The sequence below is a fragment of the Melanotaenia boesemani genome, chromosome 16 (assembly GCF_017639745.1).
Source record: "Melanotaenia boesemani isolate fMelBoe1 chromosome 16, fMelBoe1.pri, whole genome shotgun sequence".
Taxonomy (NCBI): domain Eukaryota; kingdom Metazoa; phylum Chordata; class Actinopteri; order Atheriniformes; family Melanotaeniidae; genus Melanotaenia; species Melanotaenia boesemani.
In genome coordinates, this window is record NC_055697.1 from 12147043 (window position 1) to 12173224 (window position 26182).

At 39.5% G+C, this 26182-nt stretch overlaps 2 protein-coding genes across 4 annotated transcripts in view; one reads left to right on the top strand and one right to left on the bottom strand.

The window, feature by feature from the left end:
• The window catches only part of macrod2 (mono-ADP ribosylhydrolase 2), a 408860-nt gene that overhangs the window by 66007 nt on the left and 316671 nt on the right, over positions 1–26182 (top strand). The gene's annotated exons all lie outside the window — the stretch shown is intronic.
• Positions 12906–22769, bottom strand: flrt3 (fibronectin leucine rich transmembrane 3). Its single transcript, XM_042010045.1, has 3 exons — positions 22502–22769; positions 16667–17351; positions 12906–15822 (listed from the first exon to the last, which is right to left on the bottom strand). Exon 3 carries the CDS (start codon positions 15779–15781, stop codon positions 13829–13831), a length of 1953 nt encoding a protein of 650 aa, XP_041865979.1. The 5' UTR covers positions 15782–15822; positions 16667–17351; positions 22502–22769; the 3' UTR covers positions 12906–13828.

Genomic DNA, 26182 nt, shown 5'->3' on the forward strand with positions numbered 1-26182 from the left:
CCCTGGACACATTTCACCAGCTCATCTGGGGGGATCCCGAGCATTCCCACGGCAGCCATTTACTCGTCTTATATATTTGTACATGCCTCTGTTAATAAGTGTACATGTGGCAAATGTACCGCAATGCCAGCAGAGGTGGGAAAACGTCTGCTGCCAAGAAATACATAAGGTAACGATGCTATTTGCTAACACTTTCAATGCATTGTTACAATATAGTTAGCTGTATTTCTAGCCACTCCATGTACATGTGTTGTTTTCACGTGGCTAATCCGCTGGATGTTTTTAGCCTGGTTGTTTACATTTGTAGCATTTCCAATCTACAGTGTTGATCGCTAACTTTCTGCTCATCATTACATGTGTGTTACCTGCTGGAAACGTTCAGGTAAAGTATGTGTGGGTTAAATCCTTTATGTTTGACCATTGCTCACACACTAACCATCAAACAAAACAAACACCTTATTCAGTTTTACTTCTGACTCATGGCTCAGGATCAGAAACGCAGTCATTGATTGTAGGAACGGACTCTTCTTTCAGCTAAAGCCCTGGTTTGCAAATCTCTCGTTATAGCCAGTCTTCGGTGAAGCGCTGGTCCACAAATATAAATGTTGGTGCAATTCTGTGGCTGGCTCCCAAAAACAAAACTCCATCCATTGCTATCTAACCGTTGTTTCCTTCGAGAATTTAACAAATATAGCTTTCCCCCGGAGCTGAAGAAAAGTTTCTTATGTCACATGTTGACACTGAAAACATTGTGGTGTCCACTGTGGTGTCTTCCACCTCACACTGAGCAGTGAAGATGGGCATGCCCTTTTTCTCGTAAATATGCACAATCTGGAGAAGATGACCAACCACTGATGATAATAATAGTATAATCGTGCCCCTTTTAAATTTCAAGGCTACTTTTATAATTAACGTTACAAGTTTAATTAATATATCTTTTTTTTACATTTTTAGTTTGTAAAAGTAAATAAAAGCTCATTTCATCTCAAAAAGAGTGAAGTAAACATGACTGAGGTAAAATTAAAATTTTAATTTCTAAATATTTTAACAACAGTGTTACCTGTTTACCTTTATTTTCTTGTACTTTCAGAGAGGGGAAATAAAAAATACTTTATATAGGTTGCTATTGTAAATATTACGGCTTTTTCAAAGACATTGTTTTCTTCTGTGACATTGAATGCTGCATCAGTTACTTGCCACAGAGTTAAGGAATCATTTAACAGTTAGATAAACTCCTGGGTGCAGGTGTTATGAAACTGTAGTTTCATTTCCAAAAATTGCATCTATTCATGAGAATGCAGAAATAAAGACAGACATGTGAAAACTTGTTCTTCAATCTGTACATATGTCTGATTCTAATCCATATATCTTAATCACTGGGGAAATATGCTAGTGAACCAGCTTTTTACTCCCATTTTATAGGCATGACTGGTGCAGACCCTCTGCTAATTATGTGATTGTTGAAAAAACACGACTTGCCCCTGGACTAAACAGACAGGATGATGAAGTAAAAGAAAAATTGGAAACCTAAAACTGCACTGGAGACAATATTGTGACAGAAAATAAGAGCAATCTCTAATTACTCATTCTCTTTTTAATTGCTGATTCTAAGATCTTTGACAAGCATGACAATGGATCATGACTCAAGGCTAAAGTTGTCAATAGCTCTTCCAATTAAATAAATGTGTATTTTAAAGACCGACAAAACAACAACAACAACAAAAAAAACATGCTCTGATAAGTGTTTTGTTCTGTCTTGAATTGTGTTGTTTTTTTGCCATGGAGAATGTATGATATGCATACATTCTTACTATATAAGAAAAAATAAACAGTTGTTTACAGTACAACGTCTACACACAGATCTTGACATTATCCATCATTTAAGCATCTGACCCTGGAGTTAAATGCATCACGCCAATACCATCTTAAAAATCTACATGGTAGGACAGTAAAGTCTGATCATCACTACAGACGTGTTGTTCTTAATATATCATAATTTGCTTTATGGTTTTAGGGTACATCTCTGTGTAGAGTATTTTTTTATAATTTTTTTTTATATACATATGCTTCTTGTATTCTTTGTAATGCTGTCTGTTTGTCATCCTCTCATGTTCACTTTCTCACAGTATGCCCCAAACTCTTTCTTCACCCCTCAGGAAGCAGACAACATTATGTCTCAAGTTAATATAACTTCATTAATTTTCTAGCCTCTTCCTGTATGGTTAATGGTCTGTCACTCTGTCCATGTTTTCCTGTCCTACAATTATTTCTTTTAGTTTCTGATATATTTTCTGTTCATTTTTAGTTCAGCTTCTCTCATTTCCTGTTCCTCAGTAATTTATAATACTGCCATGATAGTTTAAATGAAGCAATCTGACTCTATTGTATACGCAAGCACTTGAGCATCTCAGCAATAGATTCCTTTACCACAGACATTCTTCCAAGTCTTTCTCATTTCACAACTGCTAAGTGAGGATCCTCGCTCCTTTGTCAGCATCCTCTGGAATCTGTAGTAAAACCTAATTGCTCTCTCTTAAGTGACAGTCATCAAATGAGGCTCTTTGTCTTGGTTGAGTGTCTGTTCAACATTTCATCTATTTGTTTTTCTGATTGGCACTCTTCAGTAATGTTTCCACCAGCCCTCTAATAATGATGTATCTTTTTGTTGTAATCACAGATCCTATTGTACACACTCCATGTATATTTCAGCTGAAGAATGGTAAACAGTGGAAGATGCTGTGCATTTTATTATCTGTGCTCATAATGTTTCCTTTAAGATTTATTTAAATTTAAAGGTGCAGCTTGTGTTTAGCAGCGACAGAATAACATAAGTGTAAAGACACATAAGAGTGGAGTTTATATTATTTATATGGTGCTTTATGTATGCCTTTGTCTTCCTGTAAGCACTGCAGATTGAGGCTTTATGACCTTGAACATCATATGACTGTATTTGCAATTATTCCACACTGATTTATTTTTAATTATTGGAACTTATCTAATAAAGTGATGGTCATATACTCAGAATTATAATTTTTTTCATCAGAATATGTTCACATTATTCACCTTCACAGTGTTTAGCATTCTGCCTGAACACGATTAAGTACGGAAGAGGTGGCCCATATTGACTTTCACTACCAGGGTGGGCAGTCAGCCACCCTGCCCCCTTCAATGTAGGAAACAATGGCCACCATATTAAAAGTTTCAATTAATCATCCTTAAAGAAGATTTGTGTTTCTCAAGGATTTCTTTAGAAAGCATAAATGTAGGACCAACTTTTTATGCAAATCACGTTTACTGTGAAATGTGAACCCTAATGGTCATTGAAATGACAAATCTCACAAAGCAAAGAAGCCAGTGGTGATAATACATCTTCTACGCTCTGTCAAATTCACATTAAAGCTGCTCAAATAAACTGCACCTCGGGATAAGACCTGGAATCTGGGGGAATGAGCAGGCAATCTAAGCAAATTACCACCTGGTGCATTTTCACCTTGTAATAGAAGAAGCTTAAACATAAGTAAATATTGTAGTTTTATTGTACTCAGAAATTTACCACATTTGACAAGTCAACTGAGGCCATGTGTTTCTCTGTTTCTGGCCATGGGGGTCAGATTTGTGCTGACAGACGGTGGCTTTGTGTGGTGAGGGAGTTGGCGGGTGACCCCAGGAGGAGCACCTGTCCAACAGTGGACCTGCTGCTTACTGTGTAATGCCTTTGGATGGGGTTGGCAATAACCCCACTGCCATGTTCCTTCTCCTCACTCCCCTTTCAACCTAGCCCTATGAGATACATAACTTGCCAAATCTACTCTGTCATCACAGGATTAATTAACATGCTACGCAGCAAAGGCATTGCATCCCTTAGGGTTGTGGTATGTGCATGAATGACATGCACATGTGTAAGTGGCCCCACACAGACCATGTCCGGTCTGACATAGGACCATGTTGTTTTTATTTTGTCACCTCAGGGGACATGAAACAAAATAATCACCTTGGGTGACGGATGGACAGATTTCTCCTTGGCTACCTTTTGTAGATGTTTTGTCCTATTGTGTATTAAATATATTCATAAAGTGAGACATTACTTATGCCTGTCTAACTGAATTTGCCCCAAACTATGGCCATCTGGCTCAAACTGATGATTTGCATAGTTTTTCTTGCAATAACAACTATGTTGTCAGGATTTCCAGATTACCTTCTTCCATTGTTGCTTAATTCATGCCTCTCTCACAAGGCACCCCATTCATTTGAAAGCATTCAAATAAATTGAGAAAAGAAGGGGGTTACTTATTTATTCTAGAGCCCAGTGATGCCCTGGCAGATAGACAATGGAGGTGAAAGATACTAAATGAATTCTGTTGTCCTTTGTGCTTTTGCTAGCTATCACCATAATTTGATTAGTGACCTGGTAACTATGAATGTATGGGGACTCTTCATTCAAGTCTATTGGGGCTCCAGGGCCAAGAGTCCATGCTATAGGGCTCAGCCCCCTTCAAAAAAACCCCTGCTCTCATGTCATGTATACACACAACCGGGTGACTGGGTGATTAATGACAAAGCTTGTGGTGTCATTGAAAAGTTCTGGTGACCCTGCACAAAAGCCATCACCCTTGTCACATTAGCACCAGTCTGGGAACATTTGGCCGTATGCTGCTGGTGTGCACCATAGGCAGTTTGTCTTGTTTTTTTTTTTTTTTTTTTTTTTTTTTAAGTAAATATGGTGGCACATAGAATGTCTGCCTCAAAATTAACATAAACATAATTGAAATGAAAGATATTTGATTATTTTTGGCATTTTCCTACAGAGTTTGAGGCACTTTTTTGACCTTTCTGTCACATGAAGTAAAATCCTTTTGATAATTTGTGCAGCATGCTTTTCCTGGCATCCTCTGATTTCATTAGTGCAGTTTCCATGAGTGTATGTCTTCTCTGTCAGTTATGTCTCTGGCTAATAATAATCCAGCATAATTATGAAATGAAGAATGGGCCTGCCAGCATTCCCAGCAGTGTTTTCTGAGAGTGGAAACTTCTGCTGCTGCTTCTTCTCTTTTTCTGCTTAAGTTTGTGCTTAAATAAAATGTCTGCATGTTAAAGGAGATAAATCATTAGTAGCCAGAAAGCCTCTGGTTGTATAAAACATTCATCTGCCTCCTGAAGTGCTTCAATTTGTGAGGTGCTCACAATCTTTGGTTTTCTAGGTGGTGAGGAGAAGAGTCTCACAAGTCAGGAAACAGGATATCAATTAGTATGATTAATTTTCAGATAAAAAAAAGCTGCCAAACTGAGATCATGTATATGTAAATGCTTTCCATTTTATAAACTTCTACCCGCTTTTGAGATCCATCTTCCTTCTACAGGAACTGTGAGGTGTGAATTAATAAGCCCCAGTGCCGTCTTTCTTGTCTACAGGAGGCTGATTACACTGCAGCTATCACCTTTAATAAGAATTTTTGTCAAAGACATTTGTGGCAGATGTGTAACCTTTAGCACTTCAACCTAATCGTGATACTTCTCATTCTCACAGCACTAACAACAAGTGGGATGTCTTATGACTTTTCCCAAGATATTTTTATTTTACTTTTCAACCTTGCTGTAAATTAGTCACTGAATCTACAATTAAGAACATCAAAACGTACAAACATAAGTGCTAGGACATGATGCAGACGGTACGTCGCCTGGTTGCACCGCCTGTCTGAAACTAGACTGTAATGTGCATTTTATTATAGGCTTAAAAAATGACCAAACACACCCTTTTAAAAATAAATAAAAAATCCTGTTATTCTACCAGCTTTTATGCACAAATATTATTATTTAGTGTTTGTTTGTTATATTTGCCACACTTGATTCCTTTTGCCAGTTGATTCTGTAGCAACTGAAACACTTTATGTGTTTACATGTATTTGTAACCAGGTTTGTCAGAGGAATAAAAGTTGTACTTCACACAGTAACCTGGTGGGTGAAAGTGTTTGTATACACGAAGACATCAGCAGCCAGACCTGGTCTATACCAAAGTTATAATAAAGCAATTTTGATTTTTGAAAAAAAAATTGGTTTGAAATTAGCAATGACTGGTGAAGTTCATTTTATTATTGACTTACTTCTTATTTTTGTCATAAGATAATTACAATCACCCCCATTGTCGCTGTCAGAACTAGAGGTCATCACATAAGCATCGAAGGTGTCACCTGCCAATCTTCCATTTATTTTCAATATGAAGTGGGTGGCAGTGTCTGCAGAAAGTCGCTGCCTGTGTGTAAGAATCAAAAACATAATAAATAAACATAATAAACGTTTAGGGTGACATTGCTAGATTTTTATGCAATTGACTGTTGAACATGTGGTGACTAAAAATGGTTACCTGGCTAAGAAACAGACAGACATTAAGTGCAAACTACTGTTTACCCCATGTGCTGTTACCTTTGGTAATGCCACCTTGATAATGTCCTACTCCAGTTTACACCATTGTGATGGACCCAAATGAGCAGAATTTATTTATTTATCATCGGAATTCATTAACAATAGTTTAAGAAAACTGTTTAAGTCTGTATAACTTCATGAAGTGATTTGATCATTGTGTAAGTGAATTGTTTTGTGCAACAGGGTTGTAATGCATGCTTAGAAAAAAGTGCATATGGTTCCCTTGCCAGATGTTGGTTTAAGCTCCTGTAGTGTCATAGCATTAATAGACACACACATCACCCTGCTAACTTGAGCAGGTTTTAAGCGGTGGAGAGCTTAGGATTACAGTGGCTTACATTCCTTGACCTACCCCTCCCACATGCCCAGGCTTCCTCTCAATTGAAATAGATTTCACAATCTATTTAGAAACTAAAGAATTTCACTTAATCCTTCTTCTTCTGCTTTCATTCCCTGCCGATTGTTTCCCATTTAGATTTTTAGATTCCTCTAAATGAAAAATGAAACCTTAGTGTTTTGTGCAACAGAAGGTCCCATTCCCCCCCACCCCGCCCTCAAAGGGGAGGAAATGAGTTGTGGGAGCAGATTCCTCTCACACAGAGACCTCAGTAATCGTGCGGCTGTGTGTCATCGGCAAACCCCAGCGCTGGCAGCTTTTAATTAATCTTATGTCCCACCACCCTCTCTTGCCCAATGGTGGCTTGTCCCCTAAACTTTTTCCTGATTTTTTTTTTTTTTTTTTCTTCATCTATGTTTGACGGTGTGAGTTTAGATGCAGTGGTTGGGGGTATTTCTACATCTTCAGTTTCTCAACCCACTGCAATTTTGTGTGCAATACTAATAGCTACAGGAAGAATCTACTGTCACTTTTCCACACCTCTAAAAGTGAGAGATGGCTCCTCAATTTGCTCATGTCCCTCTCCAAAACTTCGGTAACTGTGATTTAATCTTTGAGACCGATTCCATATGAAACCTTAATACCTTTCTTGGTGTGTGGCTCAGAATCAGTCATGGATGTTCCCCTATTTTTAAGCACTATAATGATCTTTTGTTGGGGTGCTTTAGGGTAGTGAAATCATGAGGCCCTGATGTGGCTGTCTTCTCTTTGTTGCACCCTGATTAAATGTGACAAGTTGTATTTATAATTCTAAAAAGTGCTGACACTGTTGAATTTGTTATCTCTTGGAGAAGAAGCAAAACACTGCTACCCTTGAATGAACATGTACATGTCAGCTGTGGCTTAACTCCAGAGAACTTCTCTTTTTAGTGAATGAAGGGCATGATTCAGACTGTCAAAAGGGTAATATCAGATCTGCTGTGGCTGAGTTCCTGTACTACTGAAATATCACAAGAGAACAAAGTCGGGGCTTCTGAATCAAAGCATGTAATTGGTTCAGTTTAGATTGGCTGTCTCATTACATGAGTAATATTTAGAAGACTTGTTTAAGAAAATGCTCCTTGATGCTCCGTCTATGATGTTTCCTTGTATTATAAACGGTCTGATTATATCAGGTTGCAGCTTTTCCTACATTTCACACCTAAAAGCCAAAGTGAATAAGACAGGTGCAGATGCACTCTGCTGTTACAAACCTTGGCTTATTTTCAGTATTACTTGGCTGTAGCAGGTATTAGGTTCACAAAGTGGGCTGAACTTGCATGCGATTAGGCTGTCAATGTCTGAAAATAATGAGCTGCAGACCGAGCCACATTGGCATGCAAATACTGTACTGACATTCAGAGCTGGCTTAACATAAATGAGAGAAGAGAATGGATCGAAGGGGAGCTTTAGCTTTCCACTGCAGAGCTAAAAACCTGCTGGGGCTAATGGACAAGTTGGACCCCTCAGAACCTTTAGGAATGAAATGATTATTCCCCTGCATCAGACTTTGTAGACAAATGAGACTGAGGGTCGATTAAGTTCTAAGGGGGACGTAGTGTTGATCTCATAAAGGGCATCAGGAGATGTATGGCCTCTTACAAGATCATTTAAACCACTTAATGGAAGACAAGAATTAATGGCTGCCACAGAAAAGAGTCAATTATATGGATATTTTCATAACATATTGTGTATAATTCATAGTGTAATGACATCAACACCAATCAGCCCCTTTGCTTTTGTTTTGGATATTGCCTGTTTTAAATGAGATTATTGACTCTGTATGTTTTGGGTGTGCAATAAGTTGCTGTCTTCATACACTGCAGTAGAAGTGTTGCCATTATCTACTATTGTTGGGTGGCATAGTCTTGATGGTGGTGCCTCTTGTTAATTTATATTAATGCCAGCCAATTTCGAGTTGCGATGGATATATGCGCATGCCTTGTGCTCTCAGGCAAAAAATTGGATTCATTAAGAAGACGGAGGAGCTGGTTAAGTTTTTTGGCCTTGTGGTTTCAGGTCACTGAGTAATGTGAAGAGATGGAGAGGGTCCTGGCCTGGAGGCTGTGGGGAGCTAGTCAGAGATGGAGGAGAGAGGACAACACCCCCACATAGGGCCACATCACTCACACTGACACATTTCACACCATACAATGTTTTCACCCCTCTGCTCTTTTACTGCCAGAACAGATTGTGCTTGTGACCATAGCTGCAATGTCACATATGACAGTGGAGGGACAGCTGGGAGGAAGGGAAGTGATGACTTGAGGTTATTTTGCTTCTGCATTTATCAATCAGTGTGACTATGTATCCGTCAATGTGACTGTTGATGTTAATCTTAGTTGGTAACAATGTGCACTGGTTCACATGAGTAATCTCATGTAACTGTAACATTCATAATTACACACAAACAAAGCACAGTCACAGATGCAGATGTTCGCATGAGTTGCCATGAGCCCTTCACTGTCAAATGCAATCATGACTGAGTGATGAAGATGGCTGAGAATAAAAAAAATTCAATCCTTTCTGTTTGAGAGAAAAAGCCACCCCACTTTTTTTTTTTATTAGATTATAAATGAACAAAATCCTATGTTTTTTTTCTTCTTTGTGTTCACTTTATTTTTTTTAACACTCGTTTGCACATATGTGACACAATTCCTTATATGTCCACTTTGTTTTAATTATGGCACATTTGAATGATGCATGTAAAGAGCCAAAGGAACATAAATGTAAAGTACCAGTCAAAAGTCTGGACCCATGTACTCATTCAGAATGAATGAAAAACCTTCTTAAACTTTTTAGGGTTACTATATGTGAAGAGGACTACATGACTGAGAGTAAGCAAAGAGAACATTCACAACAGTCTATTGTTTTTGTGTAGTACCTCACAGATAAAAACACACTTTGTATGCAGATTTTACGCAGTGGCACAAATGCAGAACTCGTGGGAGGTGCTGAGGCCTCGGTTTGGCTTCTGACACCAGCATTGCTCACCACTGAAACGTCATTAAATTATTTCTGATTTGCATTCTGTGTCCGATAAGATGGGAGAGAGGGGGAACAACAAGCACCCCTTTTATTTTTGCTTTGAGAGTGTGGTTGTTTTTTATATGCTAACCTCTATGTTGTTTTTCAAAAATTTTAAAAACAGCTGGCTTTTATTTTGGAGTTTAACTCCTCTGTAACAAAATGAACAATGTTCAGGAAGCCATCTTCTCTGTTGTGAAGTAACAGCATATTTAACTTTGATTATTACCGTATTATTGTCAGGTTTCTGTTTATATTTTTTAGCCTGGTTCAAGAAACCCCTCCTCCTTTTGTAGCATATTAAAGTACCTCATCTTAACATGTCAAATAAAATTGATCAGCCATCTGGCTTGAAAATCGCATATCAAGAAAGTCTAATTGATTCTCTGTTAAGTCATTGGCTTTCCATAACAGAGAGCCTGTGAAAGTAATATATTAGTGAAACATTTGACTTTTTATTCAGTGTTTTCTCCGTAGTTTGAAGTGTTTCTGTAAAGAATGCTATGTAAGAAATGCCAGAGGGCATTTCTTAAGCAGAGCTTTATTATAGTAAATTAGTTGCCCATCAGTCTCTGTTGAATGGCTATATTTTGTGGGCATTGATTTGCATCAATTTTTCATCTCTTGAGATCCTTGAACTAAGTCTGACCTGACCTTACTGACCTCTAATCACTCCCAGGGTCACGTGGCCTGTACTTTTTGATCCTGCTAATGGTGCTGATGGAGAAAAACCATGCACGACTACTGGCAGTGGTGAGGTCATCCAGGAGTGCTTTGATCCGACCATCTATAGGAATGCAAATGTGACCGGCTGCCCGACCAGTACTTGACAATAGGAATAACAGAAGCCTGGAGCAGACAGTGCAGCTGCCCGCATTAGCTTTTCATAAATGAAAAACATCATTAAGTTCTGTGTGTGCCACACAGGTGACAAATGCATCGGACAGCTTGTGTTGTTTAGGGAGTTTTCTGACCTCAGTGAGAACACAAGAATGATTAAGGAATTGTTTAAAAGGACTGATGGGTCAAGGGCCGCAAGTAATAAGTGAGGTCACATAGGGTTCTTTCATCAATTTTGTTGCATACTTGGGTGAGCCAAGCTGCTCTTTTTTAATGTGCTATCTTTTACTTAGAACAACATTAGGAAGAACAATGCTCCTTTTTATGGTTTAGCTGAGTTGTAATTTATCACACAGGTGACTGAATATCTGAGAAGGGCTTGCTCATCCTCAGAACTTTTAAGCAATCATCATCATCAATTAATTCACCCTAAAAGGCATCAATAAAACACAAAAGGTTGATGCATATAAATAATTCTAGCTATGTTATTAATACAGTGTTTAGAGTGATTCAGGCAAAAAAAAAAATAAAAAATAAAAAATAACACTTGAAGCATTTCAAGAGGTTCTTACTTGATATATGGATTCTCTGCTCTGTGAACATTTTTCTGTTCTCAACATTGAGAAGCTGAATTTTGTGAAATAATTTAGGATCTCTGCTTACTTACTTTCAGCCAAGGCAATAGCAGAAATGTGGAAAAATTATTATTTTTTTTTTTAGATAATCTACATGTTGTAGAAGGCTACACCTTTTATGACTTTACCACTAGTCCTAGCACTGATGTAAGACAGAAATTCAGACCAAGAACCATAACTATCGACGGCATTCATATGGAAGCTTTTATTATCCCATATTCTAAAAGTAGACTGTTTGCTTTGATTCCCTGTTAATGTGATGTACACTTAGTGTGCAGAGTAGGGTTACTGTATACTTAAGGTTTGGATCACTTTTGCAGCTTTCTGCAGCTTCCCTTACTGTAATTAAAGCTTTCAGTGTTAAAAGCTTGTGGGTGCGTGCATGTGGCATTAGATACATTTTTTTTATACATGCTGAATACTCAGAGTATTGGGCTTTTTGTTTAAGAGATATAAAAGAAACTAGAGTTTAACTTGAAATGTGTAAACTTGGCATTAGTCTTCAAATTATATGCTGTTTTGCTTGCATGTATAAAATGCTGTAAGATGCCATTGTGCTGCTATCGCGTGTGCACCTTTTTACTGGACGCCGCAAAAGTGAGCTGCAACCATGTCATTAAGTGTGCTGCCTGGAGCAGTGCACATATATTCTGCTCTCTGCAGAGATGGGCATCCCCTGCAGGGTCTGCCTGTACCACCTCCATATGGTGGCTCACTGGGTTTCTGTTGCCCACGGTGCCTGGGAGGTTCATCAAATCCTAGAGTGCAGTGTCTCCACCGCCCTGTTTCTACTCCACCGTGATATTTCTCTTTCTGGCCAATCGTATAAGTTACACCCGACTTCACAGCATAAAAGAACAGCAGCAGCCTCCAGCAGATGTTGCTCCGTACACTGCCCGTGGAGTGCAAACTGTGTTTCAAGAATGATATCAGAGTTACTTTTAAAGAGTTCCCTATTGTAGAAGAAAAATGTGTCTGTGAGGCCTCGTAATTTATATCTTTTTGAAGGTTTAAAAAGGAGTAGCTGTCTGTTTTTCATCTCTAAGCACTTTCAGATTATGTGCTTAGAGGGTAATTGGAGAAGTTGTTTTTTGCACAGCACTTTAAATGGAATTCTCTCTCTCAAAAAATAAAAAAATATATATACACACACACACACACACACACATATATATATATATATATATATATATATATATATATATGAATGTGTGTGTGTGTGTGTGTGTGTGTGTATTACATAGGTGAATCCCAGCAAAACAGTGAGACAGCTGTAATTAAATTAAAGACAGTCAAATTACTTTGGCTAGGGGTTTGTTGTACCCAAGGTAAGACAAAGCAAAGTTGTTGTTTTTTTGTCCACTTTTTATTCTGTAATATGACCAATATTGTTCATATTCAAGTGTGTATGAAAAAAAGTCACTGGTTTTTTAAAAAGCTAAATACAATAAGCATTGGATCAAGGCACATACAAGACTGGCCAAAGGGCATACAATGCACTTTGGTTTTCAATTGTAAAGAACAGTTAACTTCAAATTGTGGCAACATAAGTGTTCGTTTGGAAAATAATACAAAATAATACTCATAACAAGGGGATGCTGACACTGTGGTAATTCTGATGAAAGCCAGCACGTTTAGTTTTTTTTTTTTTGGCATAATGACTAAAATGATGTATGGTACACGGTACTAAAAAGATCTTGCCATTGTTATTTGGCCATTGTTGGCTTGTACAAATATAGTTGGTGGGGGGTCCTCTGTGTCAGCCTGACCTGTCTACTTGTTTTGAGAAGCAGAGAGCTCCTTAAGGTTGGTGTGCTTTATCTGCCCTGTGCTGTGGCCTATAATTCTATCAGAAACATTGAAACCCTGCTTTGCGTTGTTTTGTTTTCTTGCAAATGGAACAAAATAACATACTGAGCAAAGCAGAAATAAAAATCATGGCACCTCATTTTTTTAGTCATTCAAACCCCCACATTACGTGAATACTAGAGTATAATTCTTGGTCCATAGCATGTGGAGATGGCTACTGACTGCTCATTCTTTTAGAGGGCATCATGCCTGCTTTGTGAATTAGTTTATCATCTGTGCCTTAGTTTTTACTGCCTTGTCATTTTTTTGCCTTTTTGTTTTTCTAACAGCCACAAAGTTAAAAGAATGACCTGTGCTTATACTACAAGGTTTTCTAAAGTCTGATTGTTCAACACAGCAATGAAAACCCACTTTCACAGTTGACAAGTCATCATATCTTAATAGAACACAGAGTTTCTTTTGTTGGTCGATAACCTTAAGCAAAGGAAATACAGTACAAATTACTACAAATCTCTAAAATATAGAATTGCAGTTAGTTACCCACTGATGGTTCAGTGATGGCCTGCAACTGGAACGTTCTCCATCTTCATAAAATGTCCTTAAATATAAATTATATGGCAAATGTACAGAACATTGCTTCCTTAGTCTTATAGATCCAGTGTTTTGTAAAAGTCTTGCCACTCTGTTTCAGTCACACACTCATCACGAATGTCCGTGTGTAATATCATGAATGGGAATGGTCTGAATCTGGTATTCCACTGTCTCTGTAGCTCCTGTTGTTAATGCTGTTCTCGGTATGTGGACTTTTGTATAAACTCAAGCCATTAGGTGGGAAAATCGTGTGTATCACAAACTCCTCCTTGGACACAGGCAGGTGGTTTATAGGTATCATTTGAAAAGAAGTTTCTCTTATTTCTAGGATGGAGTTGTCCTTTTTAGTGCCAGCCTCAGCATAGTCATCCTTTCTCCGACGACCTTTGTTATAGGTGCAGTTCCTTGAAAAAAGTGAACCATTCCTGTGAACATACCAGCACACCAGTGCCAACATGATTATTGCCAAAAGGGCCACAGCTCCTCCAATAATAGCAGCCAAAGGCAGACTGGAATTTTTGTAAGGCTCTTTCTCCTGCTCTCTATTTAAAGTTGTAGTTGGGTTGTATGATTTGTGAGAGCCGGTCTCTGTCTCGATGCAAACAGGGGTCTCGTCTGACAGGTAACTGTTGCTGGTCTCCATGGGAACCATGCATATTCTGTAGGAGGAGTCTGGTTCCAGTGCAGTGAGCAGATATTCAGTCTTCTCCCCCTGCACTATGGTCTCAGTGATGGAGCCAAAGGCAGGGCTGTGTCCCAGCTTTAACCAGCTGAGCCGTAGGGCAGTCATGGGTTGTGACACCCTCCATGATATGTGTATTGCGTCTGCGCTACTTGACTTCACGCTGATGGTGATGATCTTTCTGCCTGAAGAGGTGGTAGTGCTGTGGTAATTCTTACTGATGTCAGGCCCTTTTACCACGGGCCTTCTAGTGACAAATGAGGGCCACAGGGACTGTGATGGGCGTAACGTGTTGGAGACTGTGCTTGTCTCGTATGTGGAAAAGAGTTCTGAGTCTGAGCAGTCAAACATGTCTGTTGTTAGATCTTTAATTGCCATGCCTTTGACCTTATCGGGACCCTGGCACATGAAGCCACGTACATTCACCTTTGATGGTAACGACCTCAGCCAGTCACGCACCCATTTCATCCTGCAAGTGCATTGCCAGGGGTTGTTGCGTAGCAGGAGCTGAGTGAGATTGTCCAGATCTTCAAACACACCATGTGGGAGGCTGCTCAGGTTGTTACCAGACAGGTCCAGACGATACAGCTGCCTAAGGAAGGCGAAAGCCCCAGGTGGGACCCGATTTATGTGATTATCTTGTAGTTGCAGTTTTTCCAAACTGGTGCCTGGCAAGTTGGCTGGCGGGGATGTCAGAGAGTTCCTTACGAGTGAAAGCTCTGTCAGGTTGATCAGGTTGATGAAAGCCATCTCCCCAATCCCACGGTTGTTGAGCAGGTTACCATCCAGGATTAGTCGTTTCAGGTTAATGAGATCTTGCAGCGATTGCTCTGAGATGGAGGAGATGCGGTTGTCATCAAAACGCAGCTCCTCAATGCTCATGGGTAAGCCAGAGGGGATGGTGCTTAGGTGATTTCTGGAGAGAAAAAGCAGTCTGAGGTGATTACTGTCCCTGAAGGCCCCCTCCTCTATGCTGACAGCTGATACAGAGTTATCATCCAGGTGCAGTTCCTCAATGTAGGGAATCTGGGCTAAAGAAGCATGGGTAATCATCCGAATGTTGTTCTCCTGCAGGTGGAGCTCTTTTAGCCCAAGAGGAAGATTATTTGGAAACTCATCCAGATTGTTGCAGTAAAGATAGATCTTCTCCACATTAGTAAGTCTACGGAGCTCTGCAGGAATGCCTGAACTCTTGATGCGATTGTTTTGCAGAAAGAGCACAGTAGCATCCTTTGGGATACCAATAGGAATGGAAGTCAGAGCTCGGTCATTACAGTATATGAAAGTCCCATCACAGCGACAGGCTGAGGGACACGAAGCAGAGGTGACCAAGGGGTTGGCAAGACCAAGCAGTAATCCAATCCTGATGAGGAAGAGGATAAAGGACTTGCACTGATGCACCATCTTGGAGGTGTGTTTCTGGCAGTCTTAACACTGAAGAGGCCCTGCAGAAAAGATAGAAGTGTAGATTAATGCACAAAACCTTTAAGGGAGAGCCAAATTCCAGCTGGCTGTTTGAAAAGCTGCCTGCAGCACTTTTCTTGATTAAATAACTGATGAAAGAAAAACTTTTGTATTTGCTTAGTTGGACTGATGTGAATTGCTCACAAGGACTACCGAAAGGGGGAAAAAGGATTTAATGATTTTACTATAAACTCAGAGCTAGCTGTAGAACCACTGGAATATACATTTACAATGATTTATTAATTAAGAACAACATGACTTAAAAGTCTAACTTTTTGTTTGTTATTTTTTTTTGTTTTTGGGTTCTGATTTTATGAAGAGTAATAAGTTCCCAAATTGTTGCACACATTTCCTACATCAAAGCTGAGTTTCATCGCTACAAACCACAAAAGTACAAAAAGTCTTGTTAATGAACTGTTACGAAACTGGCCTACCTTACCTTAAAGCCTGCTATGACATTGCAATTTTTTTCTGTCATCCAGTGTCTGAGGTTTAACCGGTGTCTCCAAACATTAGGAAGAAATACACGGCTAAGGGTTTTAAGGATTATTTTAGTACACCGAGGTCCACAGGGAAAAACAAAGATGCTTTTTAAATTTTTGTCTTGAGTATTAAAAATTAATATTGATTAGATTTTTTTTTATTGTAAGATATTTACTTTAAAATCAGTCATTCTTAGACAGTTTCTGAATTTACAGCAGAGTGCTTTGAAAAGTACAGTTTTAAGGTCTTAACCATGCACTACTGCTATGACCTTTCTTTATGTACATCTTTTAAAATGGTTAGTTTGGTGGAGAGATTAAAAGCTATCTGTAATTACCATACCTGGTTTAGATGAGGTGGTAAATCCTTTCCAGGCACCAAAAATCCAATCAAGATTTCCTCTTGAATTTGCTCTTATCCTCTCTGAAAGGAAAAGTTTGTCCAATGGGTTTCTTGTGATATCCTGACCTGGTCAGTATTTGCTGAGCTGATCCTTGTGTGGACGATGACCTCCTCTGTGTTGTCAAAGACTCATGTTTTCAATGCCTTTACCATGGCAGATAAGCCTGCATAAAAAGCATCCACACTCACTAAAAAGCATGCACTCTCGAGTAATATTAAAAATCCTAATGGCTGGTGCAGTTGTTGGGCTCAACAGCCATAGCGGCAAAATTAGATTTCTTGTGTTGTATAGTGATCCGTGGTCAGTGTGGTCAGTGTGAGCTTTAGGAAAGGCTCCTTTCTGCCATCAGGCCTGGCAAGCATGATGAGTTGACACAAAGCCGGTCTGAGCCATGCCAATCCCCTCTGCCACAGATTCAATCCAGGTCTGCTCACTTGTGTAGTCCACGTCTTCAGGTAACCCAGAATCCTGTACACACATTAATCCAGGGCTCTAGCTCCTTTTCCCAAAGCAGACAGCCAGTACTCTCGTCTTCTGTACGAGGCATAAAAGGGGCGAGTTGCTTATCCTTTAGGGCCCAGGCTCTCATGCATGCTGTGCCCTCCTCACACCTGGGATGGTGTTCTGAAAAACAACCAGAAAATAACATGTTTAGAGCCCATGTTCTGGTTTTAGAAAACAAATTTTTTTATGATTATTATTTAAAAAAGAAAGCAAGAAAAGAAAACAATTTTTTCATGACCAGGTTATGAGGAAATTGTTGATTCAGTGTTTATAAATTTTTTTCAGGTTTTTTGGCGTCAAATGTTACTGATTCTTCAGTTGAGTCAAATGAATTTTTATGTAGCACCTTGAGGGAGCTAAATTTGGTTAAGAGGAGAATCTTGTTATGTTGAAAAGTGTTAGAGACTTATCTTTGACCTTACATTGTGATTTTGTGACTATAAATATCCTTTCCTCTTTGCTATGTTTTAGCCCAGTGACCTTTTACAGCTAGCGACTCTAACTGACCACATTTCTTCTCTATGGTGATAACCGAAAGAATGTCTTTGCATACAAAAGACAACTGTGATCAAGACCCGAAACGCCACAATAGCTGAGGGTGGAGTTCCAATGCCTTTCTCACTTGAGTTGAGGGCATAGCAGAGCTTTGGGTATTTTAAAAGAGAACTATTCCTGTTGTCTTTGCTTTGCTTTGCTTTGTTGTCCAGATTCTTTACAAGAAAAGAAAAGTGATCCAGGCTAAGATTAGTGAATTACTCTAATTCAAAATTTACCCATGAATATTCACCTATTTGAATATATAATGAAGATAACTTGCAGCCCTCCTGTTACTTCCAACTACTGTGTGATCTTCTACTCCCACCCATGTGTCCTCTTTACACTCTATGAATACAGTTTCTACTTGAAAAAACAAAATTTCCTTTGCCAAAGAAAATGTTGCGTTTCCTTTTACAACACAATAGCTTTGTGTCCTTATATGTAAGCATCCATGTGACCTGTTGGCTGCCACTGTGTGCTGTAAAACATTTAAAGGTAAATTAAGAACAAGAGGCCCAGCCATTAAACAGTTGTAACCCATGACAAGGAGAAGATTAGGGAATTGAGAGGCTTGTAACTCGATTACAACTCCTGAGATGCTGTCTCATAATAATCCACCCCCCCCTCCTCCTCCTTCTGTTCCATCTAAACACTGGCCCTCAGTCCAGTATTACATTAGTAGTAGATTAGAGTCTGGGGGAAAAAGCACTAGATGCGACCTCTACTAACTTGTGGAATAAAAGAATCTGGGGAGGGAAAAAAGATTAAATACTGTAATTGAGTTTTAGAAAATAGTGGGATGATGGAGGGATGTGGGCAGTCTGTCTGTTGGAATGAACTATTAATGCGGCACTTAGTCAGCTTTTTCAATTTTCAATACTTCTTTTCGTCTAAAGGTTCTCATCCTCTGAATATTGCCAAATACAATGTCTTGATTTGAGTGAAAAAAAAAGCTCTATTTCTATCTCACTTATCAAGCCAACCCAGTAACAGCTATCTGCACTTGGAATAATGGACTTTTGGTGTTGTGTCACAGGTTCATTGTCCACAGAAGCACATCCATGTGTGATGTGGCACACTAGATGCCTTTCTTTTTTCCACTACGACACGGTTACTTTAGATAACATCATCTGAGTCATTATCCAGTCAACGGGGCGAAGGGCTTTAATTTAATAACATATTGCAGTAGAGGTCTTAGTGTGTTATGCTACACTCTATTGCGTTTTATTTATCAGAAGACTACTTGAATATAGCACCTTACACTTTGTTAAAAAGGAGCATATTTAGGCTTGATTTATTTTTACCCCTTTTTTTTGCCACAGTCATCGGGTTTCAGGAGAGTGGCCCCTCCATTGTTTGCTACAAGCCAAGCATGTGGACAGTGTAACCTCACAGAGGGGGTTTAAGTTAAAAAAAAAAAAAAAAAATCCAACCAGTTTAATAATTCCTTTAGCTTACACAATGCAATAGGCTATCCTTTTTTTATATTACAATTTATTGTCTTTAGTAATAATATAACCCCTCAAATATTATGCACTCACGTTTATGTGCACACAATCATTTTGAAAGCAATAGATGCTAAGTTAAACATTTTAGTGATGGATGTCTTTATCGTTCTAATAAGCTCCGCCGCCAGGCCAGGGGATTTCTCTGGCAGTCAGAGTGGATTTTGCTTCATTTACTCTGAACTGGCAAAGTTAAATTGAGCATCCTGTTGAAAAAAAAAATGCATATGTGTGTGTGTATGGCCAGATACCTTTCAGTGGACAGCGTAGGAGGCTCATATAAAGCTGGACACTGATAGCCATTGTGAGCTGAACACGCATAAATGCACATTAGTCTGCAGTAACAGAGCCTAAGACTTTGTGCCCCCCAGTTATATACTGTACAAGACAGGCTTTGGGGGAAAAAAAAAAACTCAAATAGAAACAATTTCATGCCTGTCAAAAGTACTGCAGATTATAATGACTTGTAGTTCAGTAAAATACAGAATAATATTACATGGCCTGCATTTAGGGCGGAAAGAGCTGTAGAAGTAGTAATGGCAGACTGTTAAATTATTCATGAGCCCTGAAATTAATTTTAAACCACAGTAGAGTTCTCCATTGGGAAATCAGTGCTGTTTGTATGTGGTGTTAATACTCGTTCGAATTCTCAATATAATTTTAAATTATGATTGATTGTACACAGCACATCGTTGCATTGTTGGTTGTGTTTTATGCAGATTAGTGTTCCAGAAATATGCATGTGCGTCAACAGTTGTCAAGCTAATAGGTTTTACATTAAGTATCTAACTGAAATACATTATTTAAGATTGCATGATCATGAAAATAAATGTGCATGTCTAAGGTACAGGAAAGTGAGGCTAACCTGATATGAAGACTAAAAGCTGTTTTGTTTTTACATCTTTTTGCTTGGTGATTTTATGTTCTGGATGGAGGTGAGCTTTTGGCGACTTTCATGTGCTCTAAAACCTTGTGCCTGCCACTGATTAACACTTAAAGTAAGTTGTGTGTCAAGACACCTGGCCAGGGCCTACTGTGCTGCCGAGACACAATGGAACATTCATGGTCACATCTGAATTCACAGGGACACAGAACATGTTTCAGCCAAAGAGGGAAAAAAAGGGCCAAATTCTCAGAGTTTCACAGATTTGGTATGTGGCCTCCTGGTGCTGTCTTTAGATGGACTGAACAGATGATACTTTTGCTGGCCCATTAAGAGCATATAGGCCTGGGACAGACGGGGGTCTCTCTTTTGTTAACAGCCTGAAAGAAGAGATCTGTAGCAGCTGCAATTGTTTTTCCCCACATGGGGGTGGTAGGCACTGCAAGATAAAATGCATGTATGTGTGTGTGTCTCTGTGACAAGCAAACACCAAGACATGAATGCTTATGTTAAGCTGCAGAAGCCTATCTCAAGGCAGGCCAGACACCTACCCAAAATAAAGGGATTTGTTAACCTCTCTAGTGGCACATCCACCATTTTCAGTCAATCCCGCAGTATTAAAGTTTTGAAAGCAGGCTTACATTTTAAATTTGAGTGACAAAAAATGAAATAGTGTTTTAAAACTTGGGATAGGTGGTAAAAAAAATACAGCTTAGTGGATAACTAAATTATGAAAAGAATTGAAATAGGCCCCTTTTGAGTATAGCATTAAATCTGAAATATGTATTGATGGTTATGAAAATACTCCCCCCCTCCTCCTCCTGACCCAGTCATCTATATTTTATGCTTTAAATTTTCTAGACTTAGAAGACAGTATCTGTAGTGACCTGGTTAGCTGTTAATCTTCCATGTGAATTCCCTCAGAAAACAACTGACTGGGGACTTTTGCCTCAGGCAGTTATCACTGAAGAACTGGGCCTGTCCTCATGTCTGCCATGTTTAACAGGCCATTTTTTTCCTACACTGAATAACAATAAGCTGCCATTAGACTGCTTGACAATTTCAGTGAAATAGCATCCAACATTGTTTGTGTCCTAAAATCAGGGTGCAATTTATATATAGCCTTTGCTTCAATAATTAAAACCAGGATGACCTTTATCTTCTCATGAAGATAAAAGGCTGCGTTAAATTGGATTAACAACTGTTCCTGCCCTGATGTTGCCAGTAGGGATTTCATTTTATTGTATTGGTCTAATAGGATAAATATCACTTTGTATGAAGGAAGAGGAGCACGGGATTCATTAGCGTCACAGATTGACATTATAGCGAAAGAATCTGCTCTGAGTCGGCCATATGAGCTCGCTGTATTGTTTTTCATACGCATCGCGTTTATTTTTTGAGTGCTTATTAATATAACCGAGCTGCAACTGCACACACACACAGGCTACCGGATATTTATATAGAAGCAGCGTTAGTATAACGTTACAGTACGCGGCTTACATAAAGGCTGGTGTGCATGAAACTTGAGTAAAATTTTATGCACTTGACTGCAAAACCTTCTGAGGGGGAAGAAATTAAAAAAAAAATGCTGATATTTAACTGGAGTATCACGTGAATTGCAACAGATCAAAGTGGTCCAGACAGGGACGCTGGACGCGCATTTAGCGGAGTCTCTGCAGCTGCCCCCTTCATGTCCAACTCCGCGGGATCTGCGCTGCTGTTTCAGCCGCACACCGGGGTGTCTTCTCGGGCTGCGACACCGAGGCTACACCAGACAGCCGCCTAATCCTTTCAAGTTTGCATATTCATCGCTGATCATTTTCCTTAGGACTATCAAAGGCTGAAATTAACTGTGAATAGTAAAACGATTGTAGTCGTTCCTGCTGCTGCCTGAGTGTCGCTCACATGTTTAGAGCATATCTTTGCAGCGGAGGATGAATGGGATCAAGAGGAAATTTAGCATGTAAGAAAAACAGAGATGGGGAGTTCATGGTCTTGTGTTAGACACGCTGAATGAAAGAGTGATGTAGTACGGGATCGAAGTTATCCGCCAAGCTGATCGGAATGATGTGCGCTGCTCACAGAGGAGCTTCTTTTTGGTGGTTTGGAAGAAAAAGTGCGCTCACGGTTTGTGGTGACTGCTGGCTTTGCTACAGTCACTTTATAGAGATTTTTTTCGTTGGGGTCGAACACTAGTGAAATAATGAAAGGGAGCTACTTAAATTCACACAACTCCCGAGGATTCCGAGTTACTCTCAGTTCCCTTTCCCAGAGAGGAAATCCAAAAAAAAAAGACAAAAAGAAAACACTCCCAACAGGACTGTACCAGCAAAAAACGCACTTACCTCTCTAATCAACCCAAAAATAAAAATGAAAGTAACAGGTATCCTTTTACATTTGGGCTCACAATCGGAAAATAATAATCCAATCCAGGCTAGGAAAAATTAAATGTTGATCCAATAAAAGATAAAAAAAAAAATAAAAACAAAAAAAGAGGGGGAAAACTCCCCTCGCTCACAATGATGAAGCTTTTTGGAGTTTCTCTGCAGCAGCACTGCTGTGTTTACTGGTACCCCCCTCACACACATACACAATCAGCGGGCTGTGCGAGGACATGGGTGCAAGGGTGGATCTCAGTACAAATGTGGAGTTGTGTGTGCCTCTAGCCCTGCTTCAATAGAGCACTGATGTCATCTGGAGGAGGGGCCTTCCTCTCTCTCCTTTTCTGTCCCTCTCTCTGTTTTGGAGATGGAGGGTGCAGTGCTGGCTAAGTCCGCTAGGGGGAGTGGAGGAAAGAAGAAAGCCACATCCTCGTTAGCCTGTGCACTTAACATGAGCAAATAGGACGAGAAAGAAGGGGTGAAAATGTAGGCTATTCATAGTGTTTTATATTAGGGAACATTTAGGCTTTGTTGAAGTATTATTGAATATTTCTTTCAGATCTTTGAGGATCATTTATGTTAAAGCTTTTTTGGCATGAAGGGTCTTGATGTCAGACATTTTCAGTGATGTCTGACTGTGTTTTTATCTCCAATGTAAATGTGTTCTGTTCTCTCTTTTTTTTGACAAAGTGAAAGATATCAGATGTCACACTTCTGAACTGTTTTCTTCAAAAATAGTAAAATGACATCTACAATGCTCTCTAAACTTTGCCTTTTTCTTTGCGTGCACATACCAGACATTCTTTTTAACTTTGACAGTTAATGAATATTGGATGATGTTGTCACACTGAGCCAGAATAATTTATGATAAGAATTTAGACTTGTGCTAATTGCAGATATGTAGGTCTGTGTTTGTGGCTGTGAACCTGCATGCTTGACATATGCAAATGTGTTCACTCAGGATGGACATAAGCAGCTCTGGTTGACCTACTCTGGTTTTATTTATTTATTTGTGTTAAAAAACTCAATCAGCAGGTTTTTCCTACTTTTGAGCCCAAAGCCTCAGTGAATCAGCCTGATAGTCAAAGGTTGTGCAGCAGAGCTGACCCAGCCAACACTTTATTGCCGTGCATCATCTCCAGTGTTTCCCCCTCTGGCTACCTGACAAGTCACCACAGCCCTGCGCATCCAGCTCGGGTGGAGCAGCTCTGTTCATCTGTTGCTCAATATCATTTCCTTGTTGATGCCAGCGGGGATCAAATCTGTGTGACGCGTACAGCTGCCAGTGTAATGTGGATTCTATTTCTTACATGCCATTCACTATTTCCTTTTGTTGGCTACTTCAAGCATATTTTTACTATTAAGCTTTGACTGCTTGGCGGGTCTACATCAATTTTCTGTGAACAGCAGGTTTATGAGAGTGGTTTTATTCACATGCTCCGGGCATACTAAAATATGCAATGCTTCTGTTTGTGAGGACAGAGCAGTTATCCTGTCATAATTAATGATGAGTTAAAAAAAAAATCAAGAAACAAAATGTTGGCAAATTAGTGTTGGAGACCAAATAATATTTTGCTCTTATAAAAACTAAACAAACTTAAGACTTTGTACAAAAATATTTTGATAATATTGTTTTACATCTATGTTAAATACTGATGTTCAGACAAGACACAAACTCAGTTAATAAAGCAATTTCTTCACTCTGTTCTCCTGTTGTTCTTTTCATGTGTTAATTTCCCACTCATTGTTATTGCCTCAGCCTGGTGGGTACCACATAGCAGCAATTGTCTAAAATGTGACCCTGACATCCCATACTCAGATTTTGCCAGTGACAGAATGAGATCCAAGTTCAGCTTCAACACAAAAGCACATGGTTTAAACCATGATTGCCATCTTAACTGGAGAGCCTAGTTGAACAGACACTTAATCCCAGAGCATCTGCCAAAACTACTTAAACCTCCACTGGAGGTTTTCTGATTTGTTTGCTTTCCAGCTGGAGTGACTCTCACTTTTGTTTGAAACACAAAGGGATTCATAGATGAGTATAAACTGTCTGCCTGCATGCTATTCATGTGCAGGCAAATCAACTAAAAAAGTATGTTAAATGTGTTAGTCCAGGTGTTGTGCGTCAGAGGCTGTGAGGTGAGAAAAGGTCAGTCTTGGACATCCCGACCTGATCCTTGTCTTCCTTCCATGGGGACAGAGCAGAAAAACCCATGTCTGACCTCAACATGGCTTCCTCTCCTAAATCGACTGCAGACACATCTGTCAGCGGCTGCTGATTGACCCTCTCTTAGACGTACAAAGAGCCCCACTGGAGGACGATGGTGTTGGGTTTCTGTTATCTCAAGAACAGGGGAAATCTGTTGCCCTGTTGGTCTTTTGTTCAAGGGGATAGGTTCTCTCCTTTCCCAAGGACGAGCTCTAGTCTGTCTGGACAGTTTGTGTTTAGACAACACTAAAAGATTGTTCCCAACTTTGTTTTGCTTCTTGATTTTTGGCCAGTAGTAACTAGAGGGCCTTGTGACAACAAAGCAGCTGTTCAGATTGCATTGGTCTTGGTATTAATCAGACTAACCTATGCCCAGTTTTTGTCCCTCATGACATGCATTCAAACAGATAATTGATTTACTTTTTCACTCATGATGTAGTCAATAGATGAGGCTTGCAGTTGATGGGCTGTGGTGCCCTGCTTTCTGGACTCTCTGCCAGAAGCAGTGTAAGCTCAGGGTTGCTATTATTTTCATAATTTTTGTATTTGTTTGTTACTTAAGCTTTGGATTGGTTGAAAAGCTTGTGTGAAGTAAAACACATTACTAAAACTGCTGAGGGGCTCACAGGGGAAAATGGAGACTGATTTTCTCCACCTCTGCTTCCAAGCTCCAACTTGAATTCATTATTGACAGACTTTGAATGTTCTTAACCAATGGCAAATTAAGGAAACATGTAAAAAGCTGCTGCCAAAACCCCAGCTTTGTTTTTCATTTACCTTCTGCTTTATTTGCATATTCATCCTCTACAGGCAATCAGCAGCGATCTTTGCTGTGGGCCTTTCATCTCTGCTTTGCCTTTCTGACAGGCAGCTTTTTAGTAGCACAACAGTTTTAAGTTTGACTTGTGCATGAGAGGTGCTGTTAGTTGTGTTAGAGTATTCACATTTTTGATTAGCAAAGAATGTAATTTGTGTGACAGGAATAGAAGGACTCTTTACAGGCGAAGACACAAATCAGTGAATAGGCAAATGTAGATGGATGGTGGATTTTATTTCTTTAGGTTTGTGTAAATGTAAATGTAGGATTCATGGTGTTGCCCAAAATGTCTGCCAAGGGAAAGCTTTGAGTGATGCAGCTTGTTTAATCTTTATGCATATGAATGCAAATTTCGGTTACAAGAAAAAGTGCCTTGCCATGGGCTTTATTGCTACCACGCCATGCGGTAAGGCACTAGTCTTTTTTGATGCAGATCCCAGATGTTGAGGGATAGGCTGACCCTTCTCATCTCTTGGGACTTTGTTGGAGGCCAGAGCAAGAAAAGAACCAACAACAACAGATACTAAAGAGGCCATCCTGCTGCTTAGGCAAGCTCAGAGCCTTGGTCAGCGGTCATTCAGGCCATGTGTTTGTAAAGGAATGACAAGCCATGCAA

Excerpts from the sequence above, each read along its gene's own strand:
- flrt3 (XM_042010045.1), bottom strand. The coding sequence starts at position 15,781 with ATGGTGCATCAGTGCAAGTCCTTTATCCTCTTCCTCATCAGGATTGGA.